This window comes from Doryrhamphus excisus, linkage group LG1 (assembly GCF_037039965.1).
Source record: "Doryrhamphus excisus strain RoL-2023G ecotype Guam linkage group LG1, RoL_Dexc_Guam_v1.1, whole genome shotgun sequence".
NCBI classification, from domain to species: domain Eukaryota; kingdom Metazoa; phylum Chordata; class Actinopteri; order Syngnathiformes; family Syngnathidae; genus Doryrhamphus; species Doryrhamphus excisus.
The window spans coordinates 6,468,073-6,491,500 of NC_136357.1; the positions used below are offsets into that span (position 1 = coordinate 6,468,073).

At 39.2% G+C, this 23,428-nt stretch overlaps 1 protein-coding gene across 1 annotated transcript in view; it reads left to right on the plus strand.

Annotated features, from left to right (window-relative positions):
* The first annotated feature begins 1,095 nt into the window (after nt 1-1,095).
* The window catches only part of cmip (c-Maf inducing protein), a 37,204-nt gene continuing 14,871 nt past the window's right edge, over nt 1,096-23,428 (plus strand). Inside the window, exons 1-9 of the mRNA XM_058075580.2 lie at nt 1,096-1,728; nt 1,865-2,214; nt 17,397-17,522; nt 19,355-19,405; nt 20,255-20,416; nt 20,996-21,037; nt 21,737-21,799; nt 21,884-21,964; nt 22,055-22,158. Of these exons, the coding sequence (XP_057931563.2) occupies nt 1,888-2,214; nt 17,397-17,522; nt 19,355-19,405; nt 20,255-20,416; nt 20,996-21,037; nt 21,737-21,799; nt 21,884-21,964; nt 22,055-22,158 (956 nt within the window). The 5' untranslated portion in view covers nt 1,096-1,728; nt 1,865-1,887. The remainder of the gene's footprint in view (nt 1,729-1,864; nt 2,215-17,396; nt 17,523-19,354; nt 19,406-20,254; nt 20,417-20,995; nt 21,038-21,736; nt 21,800-21,883; nt 21,965-22,054; nt 22,159-23,428) is intronic.

Consider the following 23,428-nt stretch of genomic DNA (forward strand, 5'->3'; position numbering starts at 1 on the left):
CGCTGAGAAAAAATAAACATGCTTCATTAATAATTATTATTCAAGTTAATAATCATTAATTACCCATCTACATCTTCTTCGGCTTAACCATGATCTGGTCACGGAGGCCTATATTGGATTATACTCCAGAGTCAAAGCACTATTACATTTGTAAATAAGTAACTATAGAGCTGAACTGAAAACTGATATAATTAGCATATAGTACAATATCTAATGTATGAAGCTCCATATTCCTCACTTATAGGTCTAGCTGAGTACTTCTCCAATAGTGAAGTGTTATGGGAGCTGTGAGTAAACTTAACTTGGAAATAGTTTTCAGTTGTAATTTAATGGAGTTATTGTATGCAGAATGTTGGTGCCAGCATGTCATACAGTTGTTTGTACAGATTACATATTGTCAGGTTCTATCAATAGTTTCCAAAATCTGACTTTGTTTGCTTGTTGTCATTTTTCCATAAAACACAACACTGTTCATTCATTCATTCATTCATTCATTCATTTTCTACCACTTTTCCTCACGAGGTGCTGGAGCCTATCCCAGCTGTCCTCCGAGAAGCGGGGTACACCCTGGACTTGTCGCCAGCCAATCACAGGGCACATATAGACAAACAACCATTCACACTCACATTCATACCTATGGACAATTTGGACAATTTAGCATGTTTTTGGAATGTACCCGGAGAAACCCCACGCATGCAAACTCCACACAGAGATGGCCGAGGGTGGAATTGAACCCAGGCCTCCTAGCTGTGAGGCCTGCAAGCTAACCACTCGAGCGCCATGCAGCCCGTGAGTAAACTTAACTTGGAAATAGTTTTCAGTTGTAATTTAATGGAGTTATTGTATGCGGAATGTTGGTGCCAGCATGTCATACAGTTGTTTGTACAGATTACATATTGTCAGGTTCTATCAATAGTTTAAAATTGTAAAATTGGACGTTGTTATTTTTCCATATAACACACCACTGTTCATACTGAAATAAATATAACTAAGGAGAGCCTTATTTGTTGCTTAGTTCCAGTGAACAATACTGTTTTGCATGATGGTCAGTAGAAGCATGACGATTGGTGGACCGGAGGCCCTCCTTCGCTTATCTCCTCGCAGGGAGATATGCATGTAGGCAAGGAGGAGCGTGCAGCCTTCCGCAGGCAGACAGTCAAGCGCAAAAGACACAAGGCTCATCCGCTCGCCTCTCCATTGACGTCAGTCCAGTATCACATGAACCGGCAGCGGCCAATCGGCGAGGCGCTGCTGGAGAGAGCTGGCTCCTTTACAGCAAGATAGGAGGGGGTGGGTGGGGGGAAATACGGAATAGAAGGAAACCGAACGAGTGAGCCTGTAATGAGCACAAAACCCCACAGAGGAAGCGAGAGACAAGCCACAATTTTGGGGGGGGTCTCTTTCATTTTTTTTACCCGTCTTTGTGCGTCTTTCTGTCGGTGGATTACTCGTTTTGGAAACCGAGGCTGCGGACGGAATGGATAAGGCCATGGCCCTAACATATTGAGTAGCTCCCTGGTAAGAGGAGGAGGGGGGGAGACGAGACGAGACGCGCACGGCAACGCAATTCATGGAGCATTGTACGGGGAGGAAAATGGTGGATTGTTTACAGTGTATCATAAAAACCGTTCCCCGTGTGGATATCCTGCCATAAAACTACTCGGAAGGCTCCTTTAGCGGCTGCCTCGTCCTCGTCTCCAGTAATTAGTCGTGTTCTAGCACCACTAGGTAGGTAGATACCCCCTCCCCCAGCTCGATCAGAGCCACCTTAGACATTTTTTTAAAAATTATATCTATACTGTACATGTAGGTGTCTTGTGTAGGTGTCCTGCGTCAAGCAATCAACTCTCCCCTCCTCGTTTAGGACAACTGTTGGATTACTAAATTATGGATTTTAACAGCACCGGCGGGGGCAACGATCTGCACAACAACCAGTTTTATCAGTGCGAGGAGAGTAAGCCTTTACTCGGGGACATGTCGGAGGGGAATAATAACGCCAAAGTGGGCGCAGGGCCGTGCAAACGGAGCCTGCAACACTGCTGCAGCAGCAGCAGCAGCGGGATGCGCTACAAGCTGCTCCACGAGGGGGACATCCAGGTGTGCGTGGTCAAGCACCCACGCACCTTCCTCAGCAAGATCCTCACCTCCAAGTTCCTGCGGAGATGGGAGCCGCATCACCTCACACTCACGGACAGCAGCTTGACCTCGGCAACCGTGAGAAGCTTTGATATTACCCCCCCCCCCCCTTTTTCTCTCACTCCCTGTGTGTGTGTGTGTGTGTTTTAATATGCTGCGTCTCACATTCCACAGGCAGCTTTGGTGTTTGTCTTTTCTTGTCTGGACGCAGTAGATGAAGCATGATTACTGTCTTGGTGTGTGTTTGACGCAGTTTGGAAGAAAGCAGAATCAGCCTGTTGATAACAGTGACATTGGTTTTGACAGGGGACTTCATTAAGGTCCAACACACCTTCATGCACCTTACCTGCAAGTCTTACATGATTCTTAAATGATTCATTATCAGCATGTCCACTTATCCTGACTCGGTCCTTAAGCATCGTCAGTCCACAAAAACAATTTTCGGGCTACAATAGCTTGCTATTTTTTGTCATGTTGCATGTGCATTGGAAAGGTTTTCGGTGTTGTTCGATGTTTAGTGTAGACCCAAGCGCCCGGTACTGTTTTGCGGACTGGGCCGAACAAGGCAAAAAAAAAAAATGTTTCAAACTACCAGTTAACTTTTTTGTGGTGCTTTTTTGTCATATTTTTTATGTCACAAAGACGGAGCCGACCGACTGTGAGTGCTTTTAGATGGGGGAGGGGCCCACGGCAGCGCTTGTTGAGAAGCACATGCTTTCATGTCAGTCTCCAATAAATAACACCAGAAAAAGTCCCGCTAAGTATCTCTCCTGCTACATTTTCTTATTGTCTGGAAGACTGTATGCAATACTTATTTGTACGGAGCTGTAACGACATTCACAGGCAAGTCCCATTTGCTGGGACTGATTCTGATATCGATTCTGGGGATCACAATAGATGAAAATATGAGCTGGAAACCTCATATTACAAATATACAACATAAGGTGGACAGAAATATTTCAATATTGAACAAAGCACTTGTTGAGAAGCACATGCTTTCATGTCAGTCTCCAATAAATAACACCAGAAAAAGTCCCGCTAAGTAGATTTAACGATCTCTCCTGCTACGTTTTCTTATTGTCTGGAAGACTGTATGCAATACTTATTTGTACAGGCAAGTCCCAGTAAATGGGACCGATTCTGATATCGATTCTGGGGATCACAATAGATGAAAATATGAGCTGGAAACCTCATATTACAAATATACAACATAAGGTGGCCAGAAATATTTCAATATTGAACAAAGCAAAATTTGTTCTCAATCAAAAATCACTCCACACTCTTTATTGCTCTCTGGCTCTACCATATCTTACTTATTGTGTGGAAATATGGGGTAATAACTATAAAAGCAATCTTCACTCACTAAATGTACTGCAAAAAAAAGGTCAGTAAGGATAATTCATAATGCTGCAAGCAGTTGATGTTTGCTAAATACAAGGATGAAGAGTCTTGAACCAGTCATGATGTGCTATATATATCACTATACGGGATATTTTTTGGTACGGGACAAAAAAAACAAAAAATTAAAAAATAAAAAACCTTAAACTATATTATGGAAAGCAGGAAGTGAACAAATGTAACAGTTACTGATTGTAAAAGTACCAGATGGAGGGGTAGGATTTAATAAGCTTTGCTTCTTCCTACTCCTTTTGGACATGTGGAACTGTGAACTGATTATGTGATGCATTCAATTGTAATCTGATGCATGTTCAAATGATATAAAACCATTACCATTACCATTACCATTTATGATGTGTTTATAACGTTACAAATACACTAGAATAAGCGGTAAAATGAATGGATGTTACTTGTACAAATACATTCAATCAGAACACATCAGTCAATAACTTCATTACTAGTGTATTACATATGTTTTAAAAACAATTGTTATGACATAAACATCACTTTTCCACGACCGTACACAAAAACATTGCTGCAGTTTTAAAAAAAATCTTCAACCAGTTTTCTGAAAGCTCTGTTTTAAAAGACAGAAAGCTACATTTAAATGTGTGGGACTGACCAAAATGCATTAAAAATGTTTTTAAAAAATATCAGTGTTTGCGTGGAATGGACTAAAAAAGTAAAATTGCAAACCACTGGGCGGCCACATGTAGGATTGATGATCCATGAAGAGTAAGCATTCTCTTCCAGTCTGCAGGTCCAGTTGATCAGCAACCCTGTCGCCTCAGGATGTTATGATACTAACAGGCCTTCCTGTTTGTTGTCATGCTGCTATTTTACTCAGCTGGATAGGCGCTCAGTAGAGTGTAGGCCGCTAATAATCTTCTTCATCAATATTTATTCTTTATAAACTGAGAAGTAAAGAAAAATACATCCATATTCATGGATTACCTCCAAAATTTTCCTTTTCATTACCTTTCAAAAATTCTTAGGGCCCATGAGGTCATAATAGAAACTATACAATATGACATTATTAACCATATAGTGATACCACAATTTATTCATAGTTAGCCAACCATCCATCCATTCATACATTTTCTATACTGCTTAGTAGGGATGTGAGATTTCTTGTTTGGAGAAAAGCTGTCTTGTGAGAACACGACAGTCAGAAGCCAACCAGGCTGTGAAATATGGCATTACTACTATTAATGATAGTACACTAATGATAATGATAGTAGAAGCTTAGCGCTTCACACACACTATAAACCTTGCAATGCAGCCTACCTTGGTGTTCAGCGTCATCGTATGTGAACAAAAGAACTAAAAACCCATTGAAAGTATAAAAGTAACGCAAAAAAGCCATAATGTAACTAGAAAAACACATGTTTTTATAAATATATGTACATTGTAATTTTTATTATACATTGTTTTTATTTTAAATATCAAAGGACAGCTGGACATCCCTGACGTAATTAGACAAAGACAAGTAGATAAGATGAAAACGGCGAGCTGGTATTGTTAAACTACAAGCTGGAACTATTAATGCTGACAGCCCATTGAAAAGCCAGCATTTCATTCATTCAGGAAATGCTGCAACGTTTCACAGACAGTATGGATTGCCTGTGAGAAAAATGTCACAAACGCTAATTCCACAACTTTACATAGTGAAAGATGACATATTAAAGCAAATATTGCATCATTATGATATATTGTTAATATTTTTATATATCCGTGGTTATATATATAACATAACAGTAGTGGTTTATTTGTAGTCTCCCTGTAGTTTATCTCTGACTAAATACAAAAGGCTTAATACACACTGGCCTGTCAGTCAATTAAAGGACACATGGGCCCGGTCCGCAAACATTTGTTTTACCATTTCCAAGAGTTGATAAATCCTGAAACGGCTTTGGAGCGTCTCCGTCTGGACTACAAATCTGCTATTTTAGTGAAAGGATGATGTCACAATCCCCTTTTTCTTTTCATTGTGGAGTAGACACTGCTAAATAAATTATTTTATTGCGATTCAGCGTCAATCTTCTGCTATTTTACCACTCTCTGTCATTGTAAGACGCATGCAAAGTAACCGCCCTACACCATGCTCCCCAATACCAGTCTTTTCTATGCAGTAGTAGTTCATTCTCTGTATTAGGAAATGCAATAGGTTGTATTTATAGAAGATTGTTTTGGATATGCACAAAATGTCACATGTTTCGATTGACATGACTGATTAATTTTTTGATTAATTTGTTGTTAATTCGGCGGCACGGCGGTTTAGTGGTTAGCGTGCAGACCTCACAGATAGAAGACCAGGGTTCAATTCCACCCTCGGCCATCTCTGTGTGGAGTTTGCATGTTCTCCCCCCGTGCATGTGTGGGTTTTCTCCGGGTATTCCGGTTTCCTCCCACATTCCAAAGACATGCTAGGTTAATTGGCGACTCCAAATTGTCCATAGGTATGAATGTGAGTGTGAATGGTTGTTTGTCTATATGTGACCTGTGATTGGCTGGCGACCAGTCCAGGGTGTACCCCGCCTCACGCCCCCGAAGACAGCTGGGATAGGCTCCAGCACCCCAGCACCCTCGTGAGGAAAAGTGGTAGAAAATGAATGAATGAATGTTGTTAATTCACAATTGGTTATCGTTGTTGTGGGATCAGTTTGTGATCGGATTCTACAGTGCATCATATAGACCAGTGTGTGTGTACTTGGAGTTGTTTTAGTGTTAGCAGTATTTCCACTCTAAAACACACATCACGGAGTATGAAGCTGCTCAGAACTCACCGCTACACAATCAATGCCTCTTAACAAAATGTTTTTCACTGTATTACAAAAGAAGTAATTCAAGTATACTTCAGTAGTCTAATGGCAAAATAATAAAAGCCATTATTTCCCCTTCTGTTTTGATCAACATATTTGACATTTTCCTCAAAACGAAGCTCACTGTTTTATCAACACACCTTGTTGGAGGCGTCTTGGATGCCTGCCTATCTCATGCATGGCTGGAATGCTAAATTGCATTCTGTTGAATTTGGACACGTGAGTAAGACCCTGTGAGCTTATCATACCTTTTGTGGAGAAATGACTTTTTTGAGGGGTATACTTATAGTATAGTAATACTATACATGAAATTGTTTAGTATTACTGTGGACTGTGTGGACTGTGTGATGTTTAGTCATGCAAATCAATGGTGCACTTTTTGCCAGTGCTACATTTACATGTGCCTTTGCCTCAGCTTGTTTTGTGCTGACTAGGTACTTGTAAGTATAGATATTATAAGTATGTTTATAGTATATTATAGTATATTATTGCCTGTATATTCTGAAAGGCATACAAAGCTTCTTAACTAATAAACAGTTGGCAAACAAACACAAGTGCAAAGCTCCGTGGTTGTTGTTTTTTTTCTACTTTTGTTATTAACAGCTCAGCCTGAACAAAAGTCTGCACTGGGTGTGTCACGATTATAACCAAATCAAGAATATACCCAACCTTGGTTAAAGCACGTTTTTACATTTCTATGAAACATTCAAGAATGATTCCCCCATGTGATGCTGTAATATGTGAATATGTACAGGGAACATTCATTCATTCATTTTCTACCGCTTATCCTCACAAGGGTCGCGGGGGTGCTGGAGCCTATCCCAGCTGTCTTCGGGCAAAAGGTGGGGTACACCCTGGACAATTGGGAGTCGTCAATTAATCTAACATGTTTTTGGAATGTGCCCTGTGATTGGCTGGCGACCAGTTCAGAGTGTAGTCCGCCTCTCGCCCGAAGACAGCTGGGATAGGCTCCAGCATTGCTGCGACCCTCGTGAGGAGAGGAGAAAATGTAAACACGCACTGGGAGAGCATGCAAACTCCACACAATAAATAAATAAATACTGTGGAATCAAACACAGGTCTCCTAGCTGTGTGGCCTATGCGCTAACCACTCAATCTCCGTCCAGCCACATTTATAATATTCATTCATTCATTTTCTACCGCTTTTCCTCACGAGGGTCGCTGGAGCCTATCCCAGCTGTCTTCGGGCGAGAGACGGGGTACACCCTGGACTGGTCGCCAGCCAATCACAGGGCACATATAGACAAACAACCATTCACACTCACATTCATACCTATGGACAATTTGGAGTGGCCAATTAACCTAGCATGTTTTTGGAATGTGGGAGGAAACCGGAGTACCCGGAGAAAACCCACGCATGCACGGGGAGAACATGCAAACTCCACACAGAGATGGCCGAGAGTGGAATCGAACCCTAGTCCTCTTAGCTGTGACGTCTGCGCGCTAACCACTCGTCCGCCGTGCCACCTAATTTTATACATATGCTTTAAAAAGACTGACTTATGTTATCTTCTGTAGCATGGATTTGTGTAATTGTTGGTGTAAACAGTCCCCCTCCCTCTGGCATTGTCTTCTTCTCTTGTGAATTTAATGTTGTTAAGGGCTGTGCCATTAGTCTCTCATAGAGACTGGTACAAGTACAGAAAGCTCCGGTGATCGATCAGTCGATGTACACTAACACACGGAATAGGGATCAGATTTCCAATCGAAGAATCTGCATGCGTTCATCCAATGAAACAGTCAAAGACAATCTGATTAAAGTGTTTACATGTGTTTTAAAAAGCAGCTTTTAACCAAATGATGTAAAGAGTTTTTTTCTGTAATGAATATTAATGTAAAAAAACTTCCTCAGATGTGAGTACTCTTCAAGAACACACGTTTTTGTTAGTTTTATCGAAAATTGTAGGATCTATACCCAAGTTAATGTTCAGGACATTTTATATTTGAGCAGTTTTTTCCCAAACATTTCCCAAACAATTCTTATCTGTGTTGTTAGGCTCTGGGGAGACGATTTCCAAATAGTTTGACTCTGTATTCACCTGTGGACGGGTAAAACTGAACTTTTTGTTCAGTTATTATCTCAACCTAAAGTTATTGACTTGCAAGTGTGTTTTTTTTTTTGTTTCATTTCAGCGATAGACATCAATGGTGCACGTTATAAAACACTAAGGCGATTAAGTTAGTCCAGGAACATTTTAGTGTGGATAGGGCCTCAGTATATAAATAAATAAATGTAATTAATTAATTAAAAAAACTGCATAATCAATATACTATGTCGTGTGATGCTGAAGGGCATTATGAGCACAAACATTGCTGTGTTCCACCGTTGTTGTTTTGGTTGTTGTACTATTTTAGGTACATGCCAGTACTGAACACGTGTACTATGCGCTTGTACTCAATTTTTAAGACCACCCGTTTTCCAAAACACACTTGTCAGTCAACACACAGCTAAAATGACACAGTGATTGTCAATAGTAATAGTTAAATATAGTAACATTTCAGTATATGATTTGGCAACTTTTACATATATACTTGTTGTGATTGAACACATGGCCCGCAGGCCAAATGTGGCCCGCAGGACACTAGTTTGGTATGAAAGTTTAATGTTAGTGCGGCCTGTGCAAGTTTGGATGCTGTATGGTATCATGTACCCAGAAAAAATTATTACGTTTGATTAATGTTCATGTTAAAGGTTAAATAACTGTTAATAGTTATCCTCCCTATCCGTGTGGAAGTGGTACGTTTTTGGTATCCATGTGACTATAGTCGTGTTTTGTCATGTCTACAGGGCTCTAATAATGCTTTGTTAATTTTAATCTGAAAAAAAAAATTGTCTACACACCAACTATATGTGGTTTCTTAAGCTTTTATTATTTGCCATTTTATTATTATTATTATTGCCAGTTGGCCTAAAAAATAGGCAATTATTGAAAAATAGAAAGGATGAGGAGGGACGGCATTGTGACTTTTTTTCCCCAAAATTCCTGGTTCCATTGCTGCTACTGGCTTATCCATCTATCCATTTTGTTGTTTGGAATGCTGGAGCCTATCCCAGCTGACTTCGGGCGACACTCTGGACTGGTCGCCAGCCAATCACAGGGCACATATAGACAAACAACCATTCACACTCACATTCATACCTATGGACAATTTGGAGTCGCCAATTAACCTAGCATGTTTTTGGAATGTGGGAGAACAGGCAAACTCCACACAGAGATGCCCTGTCTCGTAGCTGTGTGGCCTGCGTGCTAACCACTCGTCCATCGTGCAGCCTTGCTACTGGCTTATGATAAATAAAATTTAAACAAGAACATATTTGACCTAGGGGCTGCACGGCGGACGAGTGGTTCGCGTGCAGACCTCACAGCTATGTAGGTGACCCAAGTTCAATCCCACCCCCGGTCATCTGTGTGTAGAGTTTTCATGTTCTCCCTGTGCATGTGTAGGTTTTTTTCCGGGTACTCCGGTTTCCTCCCACATTCCAAAAACATGCTAGGTTAATTGGCGACTCCAAATTGTCCATAGGTATGAATGTGAGTGTGAATGGTTGTTTGTCTATATGTGCCCTGTGATTGGCTGGCGACCAGTCCAGGGTGTACCCTGCTTCTGACCCAAAGACAACTGGGATAGGCTCCAGCACCCCTCGCGACCCTTGTGAGGATAAGCGGTAGAAAATGAATGAATGAATAAATATTTGACCTACTTTTTCAAGAGAACTTACTGTTTATCACTGGTGAAAATTACAACGGATGAAACGCCTTCTTTAAGGAGACTTTGGATGAAAAAGTACACAAAAATTCTTAATAATAACTACCAGGGATTCTAGTAGAAAAGGGGGGCATTAGTTCTCAAAAAGCAACCAACGTGCTACAAAATCACACACGTGAAAGTCGCGTCAGTAAAAAGCTTGTCAAGCCTACCATCAAAACCCAAACCTGCATCACATTTACGTAAGAGGAGTGATAGAGCAAGCGCACACTTCCTGTGTTGTGAGTGGCTCACAAAAGACCTGAGATGAAAGGAAACTGGGTGCGGCACAAGCTTGAGGGGCTCATTGTAGGAACATTACAGTGGCCTCTCACAAAGCCATCAGGGAGGTGTCTTTTGTGTTGTCAATACATAAAGAGCCATAGTGGATCTGGGCTCCGAAATCAGGTAATACTGTAGAAACTAAATGATAAAACTTGTATCACAAATATATTGTAAAGACTGAAGACAGTGTAGCTTTTCCTCCCATTCCCGGTGAATAAGACAAGATAACAGTTGAAGAGCATCTTACTTTGTAGATCATCAGTTATACATATATCAATTCAGTTGAAATATTAAACATGGTTAATTGGTTAATTAATTAAAAAAATGAATAAATGGATAAATAATCATCTTACATGTGTTTTATTGCAGTCTGGAATAAAAGGCATCATTCTGTTTGAATGGCTTGAATTTGAGCTTCACTTTATTGTCCACTCACAATAGCTAAGATGTAAGACCTCCATATTAATTTAATACCAAGGAGAAAGTTTAACAATCATGATAAAGCAGTATCTGAAATATAAAAAAACATACAACCAATGATAACGTAAATAAATAAAGTCTAATTTTCAGTGAACAGCAATACAAATGAATTCTTCAAGATTAAACACACCTAATGCACGAAATAATTAAACCTACTTATTTGTTTTTACAATGCACACAAAGCTTCATGCTCTGTCTGCTTTCTGCTTTCTGGTCCGTTCTCTCTCTGTGCGGCGTTCAGGCACGCTTGTAATTTTGAGTGTTGGGTGCTAATTGTTTTTCATTTGTATTCACGTACTCCCTTTGACAATTGATGTAACCTTGCGGCTATGCGCACCCCCACTTTGGGAACCTAGGCTCTAGACCAGTGGTCCCCGAACCAGAAAACCCAACACACACAATTTTTAATATACATTTTTAAATATTTTTTTTTAATTAAATTAAATTAAATTAAATTAAATTAAATTAAATTAAATGTAAATAACTTTTATTTTATTTTCATTCACGGGGGTGCTGGAGCCTATCCCAGCTGTCTTCGGGCAAGAGGCGGGGTACAACCTGGACTGGTCGCCAGGCAATCACAGGGCACATATAGACAAACAACCATTCACACTCACATTCATACCTATGGACAATTTGGAGTCGCCAATTAACCTAGCATGTTTTTGGAATGTGGGAGGAAACCGGAGTACCCGGAGAAAACCCACGCATGCACGGGGAGAACATGCTCCACACAGAGATGGCTGAAGGTGGAATTGAACCCTGGTCTCCTAGCTGTGAGGTCTGCGCGCTAACCACTAAACCACCGTGCAGCCCTTATTTTATTTTATTTTATTTTATTTTATTTTATTTTATTTTATTTTATTTTATTTTATTTTATTTTATTTTATTTTATTTTATTTTATTTTATTTTATTTTATTTCATTGTATTTTATTTGCTCCTTAAAAACGAAATATTCTTTTTGGTATGTTATTTTAACAATCGTATCACTATCTTCTGAATGAAGTTACTATTATTATTATTTTTTAAATAAGCAATGTGTTAATCTCATAAACAAACTGTCTGAAATTTGAAACCGTTATGTATTCCACAGTATGATGTGTGTCAAGAGCTAAACATCGTCAGCCTAAAACAGTCAGACCTCTTTTTACAGAACGCAACCATAGCATACCACAGACCGCAGTTAACAAAGCCAGGGCTGAAAAGCTGCTTCTTTACGCCACCGGTGTTTTCTTCCTTCCAAGTTTGTAAGCAACAGTTTAGTTCCTCATTCATTGCAGAAGTATCATTCAGGGAAGTGACACTTAAAAGCCTCATCGACGTCACTCAAGGGGAGTCCAGCAGCCGTGCACGTGTTCCATTGTATCCTGATGTCCCTGAACTATCATATGACGTGTTTATGATCACGTGTGGTCAATGTGTTTGTCACAAATAGGGTCCTAAAAGCACTTCACACTTCGTTTGGATGACAGGATCACGTGGCAATGTCCTGATATTTGATGACTTGTAAATACAAAAGCAGGGATGACAGGATGTGAAATGATTCTTGCTTGATGACAGGAACAGGAAAAACTGTTGTCTGTCAACAGAGCCTTTGTGGTTTTCTGTGAGTGTGATACAAATGCAGTGGCTGCAGAACTGTATATATATATATGTATATATATACAGTGCCCTCCACAAGTGTTGGAACAGTGAGGCCAGCAGTTTTTTATTTTTGTTGTAGACTCAAAACATTTGAGCTCGACATGAAATGATGAATGAGCAGAAGCAGAAGCTGTAGTTTCATTTGATGAAAGTTACTTAATATTTATCAGATCATCTGTGGAATCTGTGGAATGACTTGTCTTTACTGAAAGATGACATATTAAAGACAATATTGCATTATTATTATTCATTCATGCATTCATTTTCTACCGCTTATCCTCATAATAATAATAATAATAATTATTATTATATTATTATTATAATTATTATTATTATATTAATTGTTAATAATAATAATAATAATTATTATTATTATTCATTTTCTACTACTTATCCTCATAATATAACAATAATAATAACAATTATTATTATTAATATTAGTAATATATAATTATCAAATAATAATAAATAATAATAAAATATAATAAGAATGATACATTATTATTATTACAATTATTATTATTATTGTTAATAGTTAATAATAATTATCACTACATTATATATATAATATAATTAGACTACATTATATATTATATACAATAATAATACTAATAATAATAAATTATTATTATTATTATTATTATTATTATTATTATTATTATTATCAGTGTTTTTTTGGTCTCCAAAAATAACAAAATAAACTATATGATATTGATTTTGACATAAATGATATTGTTTCGCATCAGTTTGTGGGAAAGTATACATTTCAAAATGAAACTGTGTTTGTTTGTCCAGTCATATTTTTTCATTGTAGTCAATTTTAAAATCTCGTCTCGTTTTTGTCGACCTGATCCGTCTATCGTATAATCTTTGGAGTTGGGTGTCTTGTGACACCTCTAGTAAATATCATTGAATGTTGATGCTCAGTTTCATACCAAGAAGGATCATTTCTGCCTTTAGAGGTGAGAAAAACATGGTATCCCGAGCGTGAAATACTATAAGCAATCTGTAAGAAGATGACCAATGTTTGTGTCTGCTACTGTCTCTCAGATTCACATTTTCTTATTTCTCGCCCTTAGACAGCTCTCTGGTTTTCATGTTGTTTTCACCTCTAAATGGAGGCTACACAGGCAAAACCTATTGCACCCAATCTGAAACTGTGGGTGGATATTTACTATTATTTACTGATTGAATAAGCAACGACTTTTGCTCACATGAAAAATAGGTGGATTCAAACAAAACCTGAATGTTTTTGGTCTTTTGTCCAAAATAAATGAATTACCCTCGCTGTTCCAATACTTCTGGAGGGTACTGTATGTATTAGTTTCACCATAACAGTAAGAAACAACAAGAACAGAGAAGACTGAGGGCAGGAAGACAAAACGTTGCAGGCAAGTGGAGACAACGGAGTAGAATACCACAGCATGCCAAGCTAAGACATTTCTAGTTTCTAGTAATATGAATGCAACGTGAATAAGGCAAAGTGATGGACAGGGTTGCTTGTCGCACAATTGTTTTCTTCACCAGTGTTTGTCGGCCTTGTTTTCTTACCTGTTGGCTGATTTTCTCCCTGGAAACAACAAAAAAACATACATACAGCTCCATATTCTTGTTTCTATGGTAACAGCAGTGAGAAGAGCAGCCAGTAGGATAATACGGAGTCTCCTCTATGATGATATAAAGCCAGAAGAGGCAGAAGAATATGACAACACAAGCTGTCTGGTAGCAGGAAAGTGGAGTGTGGAGAAGACAGATTCATAGATGAAAGAAAGGACAGAGTTGTTGTGGATGAGATGCAGAGATGGAGAGGGAAAACGAGTCAGATGATAGCATGCACTTGTGCAGGATGAAGTATCTATGGTAACCTCGGCTGGTTATCAGAAAATTGAAGCTCCATCTGTTTTCTGCCTCTCCTTGTTGAAAAGCACATTGCCACATCCCCTTTTATCATATAATTTCATATTTTGCACGACATGCTGCGGTAAAAATGCACCCAAAATGCAGGGTATGTTTACTATTGGTACACTAATATTTGTAAAATATATGCATTCACACCTCACAGCGAGGAGACCAGGGTTCAATTCCACCCTCGGCTATCTCTGTGTGGAGTTTGCATGTTCTCCCCATGCATGCGTGGGTTTTCTCCGGGTACTCCGGTTTCCTCCCACATTCCAAAAACATGCTAGGTTAATTGGAGACTCCAAATTGTCCATAGGTATGAATGTGAGTGTGAATGGTTGTTTGTCTATATGTGCCCTGTGATTGGCTGGCGACCAGTCCAGGGTGTACCCAACCTGGCATAGCATGCATGTGTGTGTGTGTGTGTGTGTGTGTGTGAGGGGCCGGGACCAAACACCCTGCAGGCATTATCAATCCAGGAGGTAGAAGTGAATGAAAAGCATGTGTGTTGCTTGTGTGTGTGTGTGTGTGTGTGTGTGTGTTAGTCTGTGCGTTTTCTCCATAGAATGTAAGACTGGTGAAAATGAAAAGAACCACCTGTCTACTTGACACTCCAATGGGGCGTCAGGGCAAAAAGCAGACATTGACTGCTGCTTCCAAATGGGCTTGTGTTGATTGGAGCTGTAGCTCTGGAGGAGGCCAGAGACAGGATTGTTTATCTGTCTGGATGGAGAAGAAACGAGGAGGGATACCAGAACAAAACCACGGACGCCTGTTTCCCTCAAAAGATTAACTACAGTTACAGTAACGTTCATGACTTTGTTTTAATCTTTTACTCTTAGTCCATCAGTAAGAGTTAATGTTGTGTTTGGGGTTCAGGATTTGAAACATATGTTGTGTTTTCTTTGAGAAATTGAAAAGAATGACCCTGCAGCCTTTTCTCCCCCAGTATGATTGTAGCTTAATGCGGCATTACTCAAAGATTATGCACGTCATATGTGAAACCGTAGTCATGGATATGCACGGAAAGTTGAAGTTTAGGACAGGAAAAGGAGCCAATGGAATGCGGGACTGTAAATGGCAGCGCACCAATGGAGGTGTCGCTAAAGAGGGATCCTGGTTACTAATTGCTCCATCACATGGGGAAAATTATTTCATTCAAACAATTAAAAATACAATAATGCCTCATTTATAAAGGTTAATTGGTTTGGGACCCAACTGTGCTAAGTGCATTTGAAGTAGGATTCCTTATTTATAAATGGAATACTTCTTGTTGTTGTTAGAAAACCTGTTTATGACCTTCTAAATACAGCTGTACGACATAATTAGAGACCTCCAAACATGAAATAACACCCCTATAGTCACCTTTACAGTCGTATTACCCAATATAGTAGACAAAACATGAAAAATTAAGCAATTTAAGACATAAATAAGACTCATGCTTGTGTGGCACTTTAAATGTCTTCCCCTCGGGGACTTGAGTGAGGGACGGACAGGAAGTAACATCGGAGGTTCAGAGTTCAGTTTCAGCTTTGCAACAGTAGGCTGTGTTTTTATGAGGAATTATTGTGCCTGTTGTATGACAATTCAAACCGGCATTTAAAATTCTGGTCCTTGAATGCCTCACCGAACATGACAGCAGCTTTACTAACACCACTGAGACCATGTGACCAATGGAGAATACTTGTATACTAGAATACTCAATGTCTTTGAATGTGGTATATTTGGAATGGGGCTGCATGACGGATAAGTGATTACCGTACAGGCCTCACAGCTAGGAGACCCGAGTTCAATCCCACCCTGGGCTATCTCTGTGTGGAGTTTGCATGTTCTCCCCGTGCATGCGTGGGGTTTCTCCGGGTACTCCGGTTTCCTCCCACATTCCAAAAACATGCTAGGTTAATTGGCGACTCCAAATTGTCCATAGGTATGAATGTGAATGTGAATGGCCTCTCGCCCGAAGACAGCTGGGATAGGCTCCAGCATGTCCGTAACCCTTGTGAGGATAAGCGGTAGAAAATGAATGAATGAATATATAAACAACTATACAACAACATAAACTACACAAAAATAGTTGTTTTTTATGAAAATAACTAGAGCTGGGATAGGCTCCAGCATCTCTGTGTGGTAGAGAATGAATGAATGAATATTTAGATTTGCCATTTTTGCAGTTTTTATGCTTGAAATTGCTTAGTTTTGGCGAAAAATGTGTAAAATATGCTTAAATAAGCATTATTTTTGACTATTCAACCATAAAACAGCATGCTTTAAGAAAAAAACAAGATTAGAATCTGCAATTTTTTGATAGAAAAAGCCTGCTCAGCAAAGTCAAATAATTTCAGGGAGTTTTTTATGGGGAAAAAAAAAACATCAGTATTTTTAGTAGATGTACAGTACATCTCAGTGTGACGCTAATGTCTGGGACATGAAATGATTCATGTATTGCTATTTCTGCATCCCTGACAGACACCACCCATATTTTTCACCCACTGTGACACTAGTCTTTCTACTTTAAACCTCTTTTGACGCTCACAAAATAAACAAGTTCCTAGTTCCCGGTAATTTTTTCTGTGCTTCATATTCTTTTGTTTAGTTTTTTTTCCCACCCACGCCTGCAAGGCTGTAGTCTCCCTAAAGCCTCACGTCAGGAAACTTGGGGTAATTTGTCAGTGCTTCTGTGATAATTTGCAAACAAGTGGTGGCCTTTTTTCACAGCAACCACCCCCAAGCTGGTTAGACATCCAGGCTACACAAACAATGGTTTCCAAAATAATGTCACCACATTTGTGGAGTTAATGGTCATTGCTACATTTTTCCATCACTCGCTCACTACATTTATACATCATAGTGGACAAAAAACAAACGTTGGATGATTTGTTTGTTTTTATGTTGTATTTAAATATGAACTATGTACTGTAAATGAGTTACAATGTCAAACTAATATGGGTTCTTCTTATTCACAGCCTACTGGTTACATGGAGACATCGTTGTCTTATAGCTCCATAGAGGACTTGCAGCTTCTGTCCTGGGACAATGCACCAAAGTACTGTGTCCAGCTCAGCTTCCCCGGTGGCACTGTCCTTCTGCAGGTACAGTACTTTTCTTAGTGACTGACATAAGAGGTATTAAGTGATAAAATAAAACAATGTTTCATAAGAATGTCATTTTTTTGTATCTGTACAAAGGTCTTAGTTGTTTTGGTTTCAATGTCATTTTGACACAGTAAAACATTAAAAGTAGAACAGATAAACAAATAGTTATTCCGGAAAGCTTAATTTAGGTTGAAAAGTTTAAAGACAGGGAACTCTGATAAACAGACGGGGGTGTAACAGTATGCCATACTCACAGTTTGGGACATACCGAAGTTTAAGGTCATGGTTCAGTTTATTTTGGTGAGAGAACCAAAGTGCAAAACAAACAAATTCAAACTTAAACAAAGTTGTCATAAATTAATACAATTCCAGACGGCACCCCCGGTATTTTCCATGTAGAATTTCCAGATATTAAATTTTTTAAATTCAAAAGTATCAAAAATCTGTGTCATTGTCGAAATATCTTTCGACTTATGTGAAATGTGATCTCCGTGTTAATCAGCGGAATTCAACCATTTACCCCATCACCACCCGTCCTTCCATTATGAATGTTGGTGTGGACAAACCAGCCTTTGCCGTTTATCAATGCTTGCTGCCAGCTGTTCGAACCCCTGCCAGGCGGATCCATTTTGTGATTTTAGGCAAACGTCCAGCGATTCCTATCAGACAGCCAAGGTCAGTCAAGGTTACGTTACTGTAGTGTACAGGAAAGTGTAAAACATGTCATGCTGGATATCTAAACACTGAATACATTAAAGTTCTCCATTAAATTCTTCTCTAATTTTATATTTAACAAAAACTTTGAAACAAACTAAAATAATGCTTATGTACTGCAGAGTGTGCACAAAAGACCCGGAAAGGCTAGTCCTCAAAATATCAAGTCAAAATGATCGAAAATGATACCAAAAAGGTGGAAAATAGGCTGGGATTTAATGAGTTAACCCAAAGTCCGAACATCTAAGTGGGTTGATTTGACAAATCTTCAGTCAAATTAATCAAATATAAAATTACTGCAGTTTCTGCATGGACATCAACAAGTAGAAAGCAGCTGTTCAACTCCTATGGAGAAAAAAAACAGCCACATGTCACTCTTTGATGCTGTGAACACCGAGGTGGATTGGATTGCAAGGTGTATGTAAGACACTTAATGTGGGCTTCCAATAATAACTTGCACACTGCCACTTCCATGTTACTGTAGTATCACAGTCTGATATACGTTATACAACTTTCGTTATACAACTTTTCCCCAAATGAGAAACCTTGTCATGTTAGGGTGACGAGATCTTGTGTCTTTCAATGCATTTTTTGAATGTCTTATACCTATACATGTATATTTTACTTAATGTAGTCATTTTTATGCTTGAAAATGCTTAAAAATGCTTATTTTGTGCCAAAATATTTGCTTTTTCTCCAAATGGGAAACCTTGTCATGTTAAGGTGACAAGATCTTGTGTCTTGTGTTCGGTGCAGGATCGGATATATCGACAGTCCGGTTATATCGATATTTTTTCCGACTCCCGACAATATCGATATAACGAGACTTTACTGTATGTATATATTACTTAATGTAGTCATTTTTATGCTTAAAAATGCTTAAGAATGCTTATTTTGTGCCAAAATATTTGCTTAAACATGCATATTTTAGACTAATAAGAGTTCATACTCAACCACCCTCTTATTAATTAATATATTTTGAAAAATTGTGATCGTGAAGCCATGAAATTCAAAGCATGATGTGGCAAGGGACGACTGGAAATATTGTGTTCATTTACTTCCTATTGCCTTTGGCTATGTTTTGACCAATGACTTGTTTGTGTGACCCCACACAGGCTGCTAACAGCTACTTAAGGGACCAGTGGTTTCACTCCTTACAGTGGAAGGTAAGACTTTTTATCATTAACTTTTATCATTAACATGCAAACTCCACACAGAGATGCCCAAGCGGAGATTTTGAACCCAGGTTTTGAACCCCTGATCTCGATAACTGACTGTGTGGCTAACATGGTAAACACTTGGCCCCTGTGCAGCCCAGGTGTGGATGATCAAGATGTTTATCAGACGGCAGGATTATTGTATTATTGTACACGTGGTGTGCGTTTTTGAGGCCAGTTGGATATACTGCACCGATATACTGATGTCTACTGCACGCTCATTCAACACTTGTGACATCTGTAGCATTGTGGCCTTTTATTGTGACCACCCTAAGGTACACCTGTGCAATAATCATGCTGAGTAAGATGACTGAGATGGTTGGATTATATCAGCAAAGGAGTCATTTAAGTCGTTGATGCTGCACATGAACATTATTTGTAGCATTGTGGCCTTTTATTGTGACCACCCTAGGGTACATCTGTGCAATAATCATGCTGACTAATCAGCGTCTTGATATGAGATGGTTGGATTATATCAGCAAAGGAGTCATCTAAGTCATTGATGCTGCTGATGCATCCTGCAGAATCCCTTCAAACATTATTTGTAGTAGCTCAGTAGCCAGCTAGCTAGCAACAGTAAGTCAACATGCCTCACCGCACCATGCTGTGCCCCAGTAGCTCTCCAAGGAAGTGTGCACCAAGGAGTTATAGTTACATTAGACTTAAGTCTTATGCTTCTACAGTATTAAGTGAGATATAAAGGATACTGGGTGTATACTTATGACAGCTTTAAAAGGTTGGTTGCTGTGAAAATACATACACAAATGTTTTATTTTCTAATGTTTTTTTTTCCTGTAGAAAAAGATCTACAAATACCGTAAGGTGTTGAACAATCCAAGTCGTTGGGATGTTGTCCTGAAAGAGATCAGAGCACTGGTGGACATGGCTCTGACTTCACCGCTACAGGATGAGTCCATCCACCAGGCCCCTCTACACATCATCTCCACTCTGCTAGCTGAAGTAGGATCACTCGAGCAGACACCGATATGTACATGTAGTACATGTAGTAAAGTATTTGCACTTTGCACTGGTGATTGTAAATAGGGCTATAAGAGACATAAACAAGATTGAGTAGCAATTGATTAAAAAATAAGTGTTCGATATCAGCATAAAAATGCGGTTGATATCAGTATCAGATTTTTTTTCCCAATCATGAAAAACAATATTTAAAAATGCTGTATACAACACATACCACAGGTGATATGTAATGTTACACATATCGGTATTGGCTGATTTCAGATATTGATATCAGATATGGTTTTGGGCAAAAAAGCCAATATCAGACATCCCTGTTGTATCGTATCTGAACTCAAACTGCCTTAAAAAGTCCAATATAATAATAATAATAATGAAATACAATTATTTTCCGTGAGTAGTAGTAACCCTTTTGGTATCGGGATGTTTCTTTTGGCTGATTTGTCTGATTGCTCATTTCCTCTGAGGCTATTTTAGTGAAGGTGGTGCAGAAGTCTTAGCTTGGCATAAATCCATTTTCTGTATGTCTTCACTAACCTTTTTTTTTGCATCTTCCATCCTCAGAACTCTAATCTCAGCCCACAGGATCATGAGAACATCATAGTGGTAAGTGAACCTATTAGAACTTTGTGATGTTTTGATGTAAGGTTTTGTTTGATTGTGCTACAGTAGAAATGGTAATGGTTTTGTTTCATTTGAACATGCATCAGATTACAATTGAATGCATCACATAATCAGTTCACAGTTCCACATGTCCAAAAAGAGTAGGAAGAAACATTTGTTCACTTCCTGCTTTCCTAATATAGTTTAAGTTGTTTTTTTGTTTTTTTTAATTTTATTTTATTTTTGTCACGTACCGAAGTAGGAGGTGAAATGACCATCCAATGACATAATGGGTACCATAGTAAGTGTCAATATAGTGATATATATAGCACATCATGACTGGTTCAAGACATCCTTGTATTTAGCAAACATCAACTGCTTGTATTGTTTCTTGAATTATTTTTAGCCTTATGCATTATTTTAGCTGTTTGAAGATTAACTATATCAGCAAGTTTAAGTATTTGTGATTTTAGAAATAAGGAGTTAGTATGTTCTCTGTCGGCGGCATTATGAATTATCCTTACTGACCTTTTTTGCAGTACATTTATTGAGTGAAGATTGCTTTTACAGTTATTACCCCATAGTTCCACACAAAAAGAAATTGAAAATGTTAATATGCAAAGTTTTTTTTTACCTTTACCTTTCCCTTACGAAATATAGAATATTGTTTTCATGTGTGTGTGTGTATGCATTTTTTCGCAGGCCATTGCACCTCTTCTGGAAAACAACCACCCACCCCCGGATCTGTGTGAGTTCTTCTGTAAGGTGAGATGTGACTGCATTGAACATATCGCTACTAGAAACCCGAATGGCCAGTACATGTCATTGATAGTAATTCCTGTATTGTAGCACTGCCGGGAGCGTCCACGTTCAATGGTTGTTATAGAAGTGTTCACTCCTGTGGTCCAGAGAATCCTCAAACACAACATGGTGAGAAATGCTCCACTGCAGGACTGTATGAGTATGAGGGATCCCGGTTCTTTTAGGTTGCTCATGTTTTTTTTTTGGGTTTTTTTGCAGGATTTTGGAAAGTGTCCTCGACTGCGCCTATTCACTCAGGAGTACATCCTGGCCCTCAATGAACTGAATGCAGGAATGGAGGTTGTCAAGAAGTTTGTTCACAGGTGAGAGACTTTCATCAAACCGATTACCTCTTCAGTACACTTACTGAAGTGTACTGAAGACATTAAGTGTGCACAGTTTGACATTGTTGACATTGGTCCTTATGTAGTTATTGCAAATGTGGATTGTAGTATTTATACGCTTCCTCTTCTTCTCTTCTCTCACTGGACCACTACTGTAAGAGTGAGATTCAAGATGGCACCGCCACTCGCTCCTCTGCATGCTGTTTTTTATGCTTATCGTCAGTTCTTTATGATCACATGACACTCCTTGTTATCCTTGGACAGTGCTTGGACAGTCAAAGGTTCCAACACCATTTCTGGTATCCATACCACGTTTTATCAGCCCACTTCCTGGCAGATCGACATGGAAAGGGGGGGTGGATTACATGTCGGATTAAGGACCTACCTGGCTTTACCGTCCCTTTGTAAAAGCAATTCATGGCAACATTGATCTGCGGTGATTGATGGACTATAGCTAGCGGTGGCTGAGACCAGTTAGCCCTGCCATGGCTTTTTTTTAACAGCAGATCCATAAATAGCAAGACTTTATCCTCAATTATTTCATCCGTTCTAACAAACTTGACTTCCTGACAGAAACCTGGCTCAGCCCAAGTGACAACAGCTCTTTGTCCGAGCTCCTTCGACCCAAACTACAGCTGGGAGCGGTGGGGGTGTAGCCACTGTTTACAAGAAGACTTTAAAGTCTCCACTAAAGCCTATGCCAGATTTGATCGACAGTGTTGTGTACCCACATCGTCCAATCCCGTCTTGTGTGCTGTGCTTTATGGCCCACCAAAATTAAACAGAGATTTTATGAGGGAATTTTCTGAGTTTTTGGACAGAAATCATGCTAAAGTTTGATACTACACTGATCTGTGGTGACTTCTACATCCATGGATGTCACTCAGTCCATTGCTTGTCCCTCTTATTAGCTTGTGGACACACTGGGTGTTGGCGTCTCCCATTTACTGATACATGTAATATTCCGTAATATTCTACTTCAAGGTCCCAGCTTTTCCATCTGCACCCAAACCAGCTAATGACTTTGCTGCTGCCTTCTCAGGGACTGACCTAAAGTCCTATAATCTGTACCACAAACCTTCCTCTGCGCCTTGAGGATGATTAAGGAAGTTATGGATACCATTGGTTCAAGTCTTGTTCTTTCAATTCACAGCTTCTTTCAATTCAGGCTGGGTATTGTCACCACTGCCCTTAAGCAAACTGTAGTCGGACCACTCCCCAAAAAGCGTAACCGAGACTTAGCAATTCT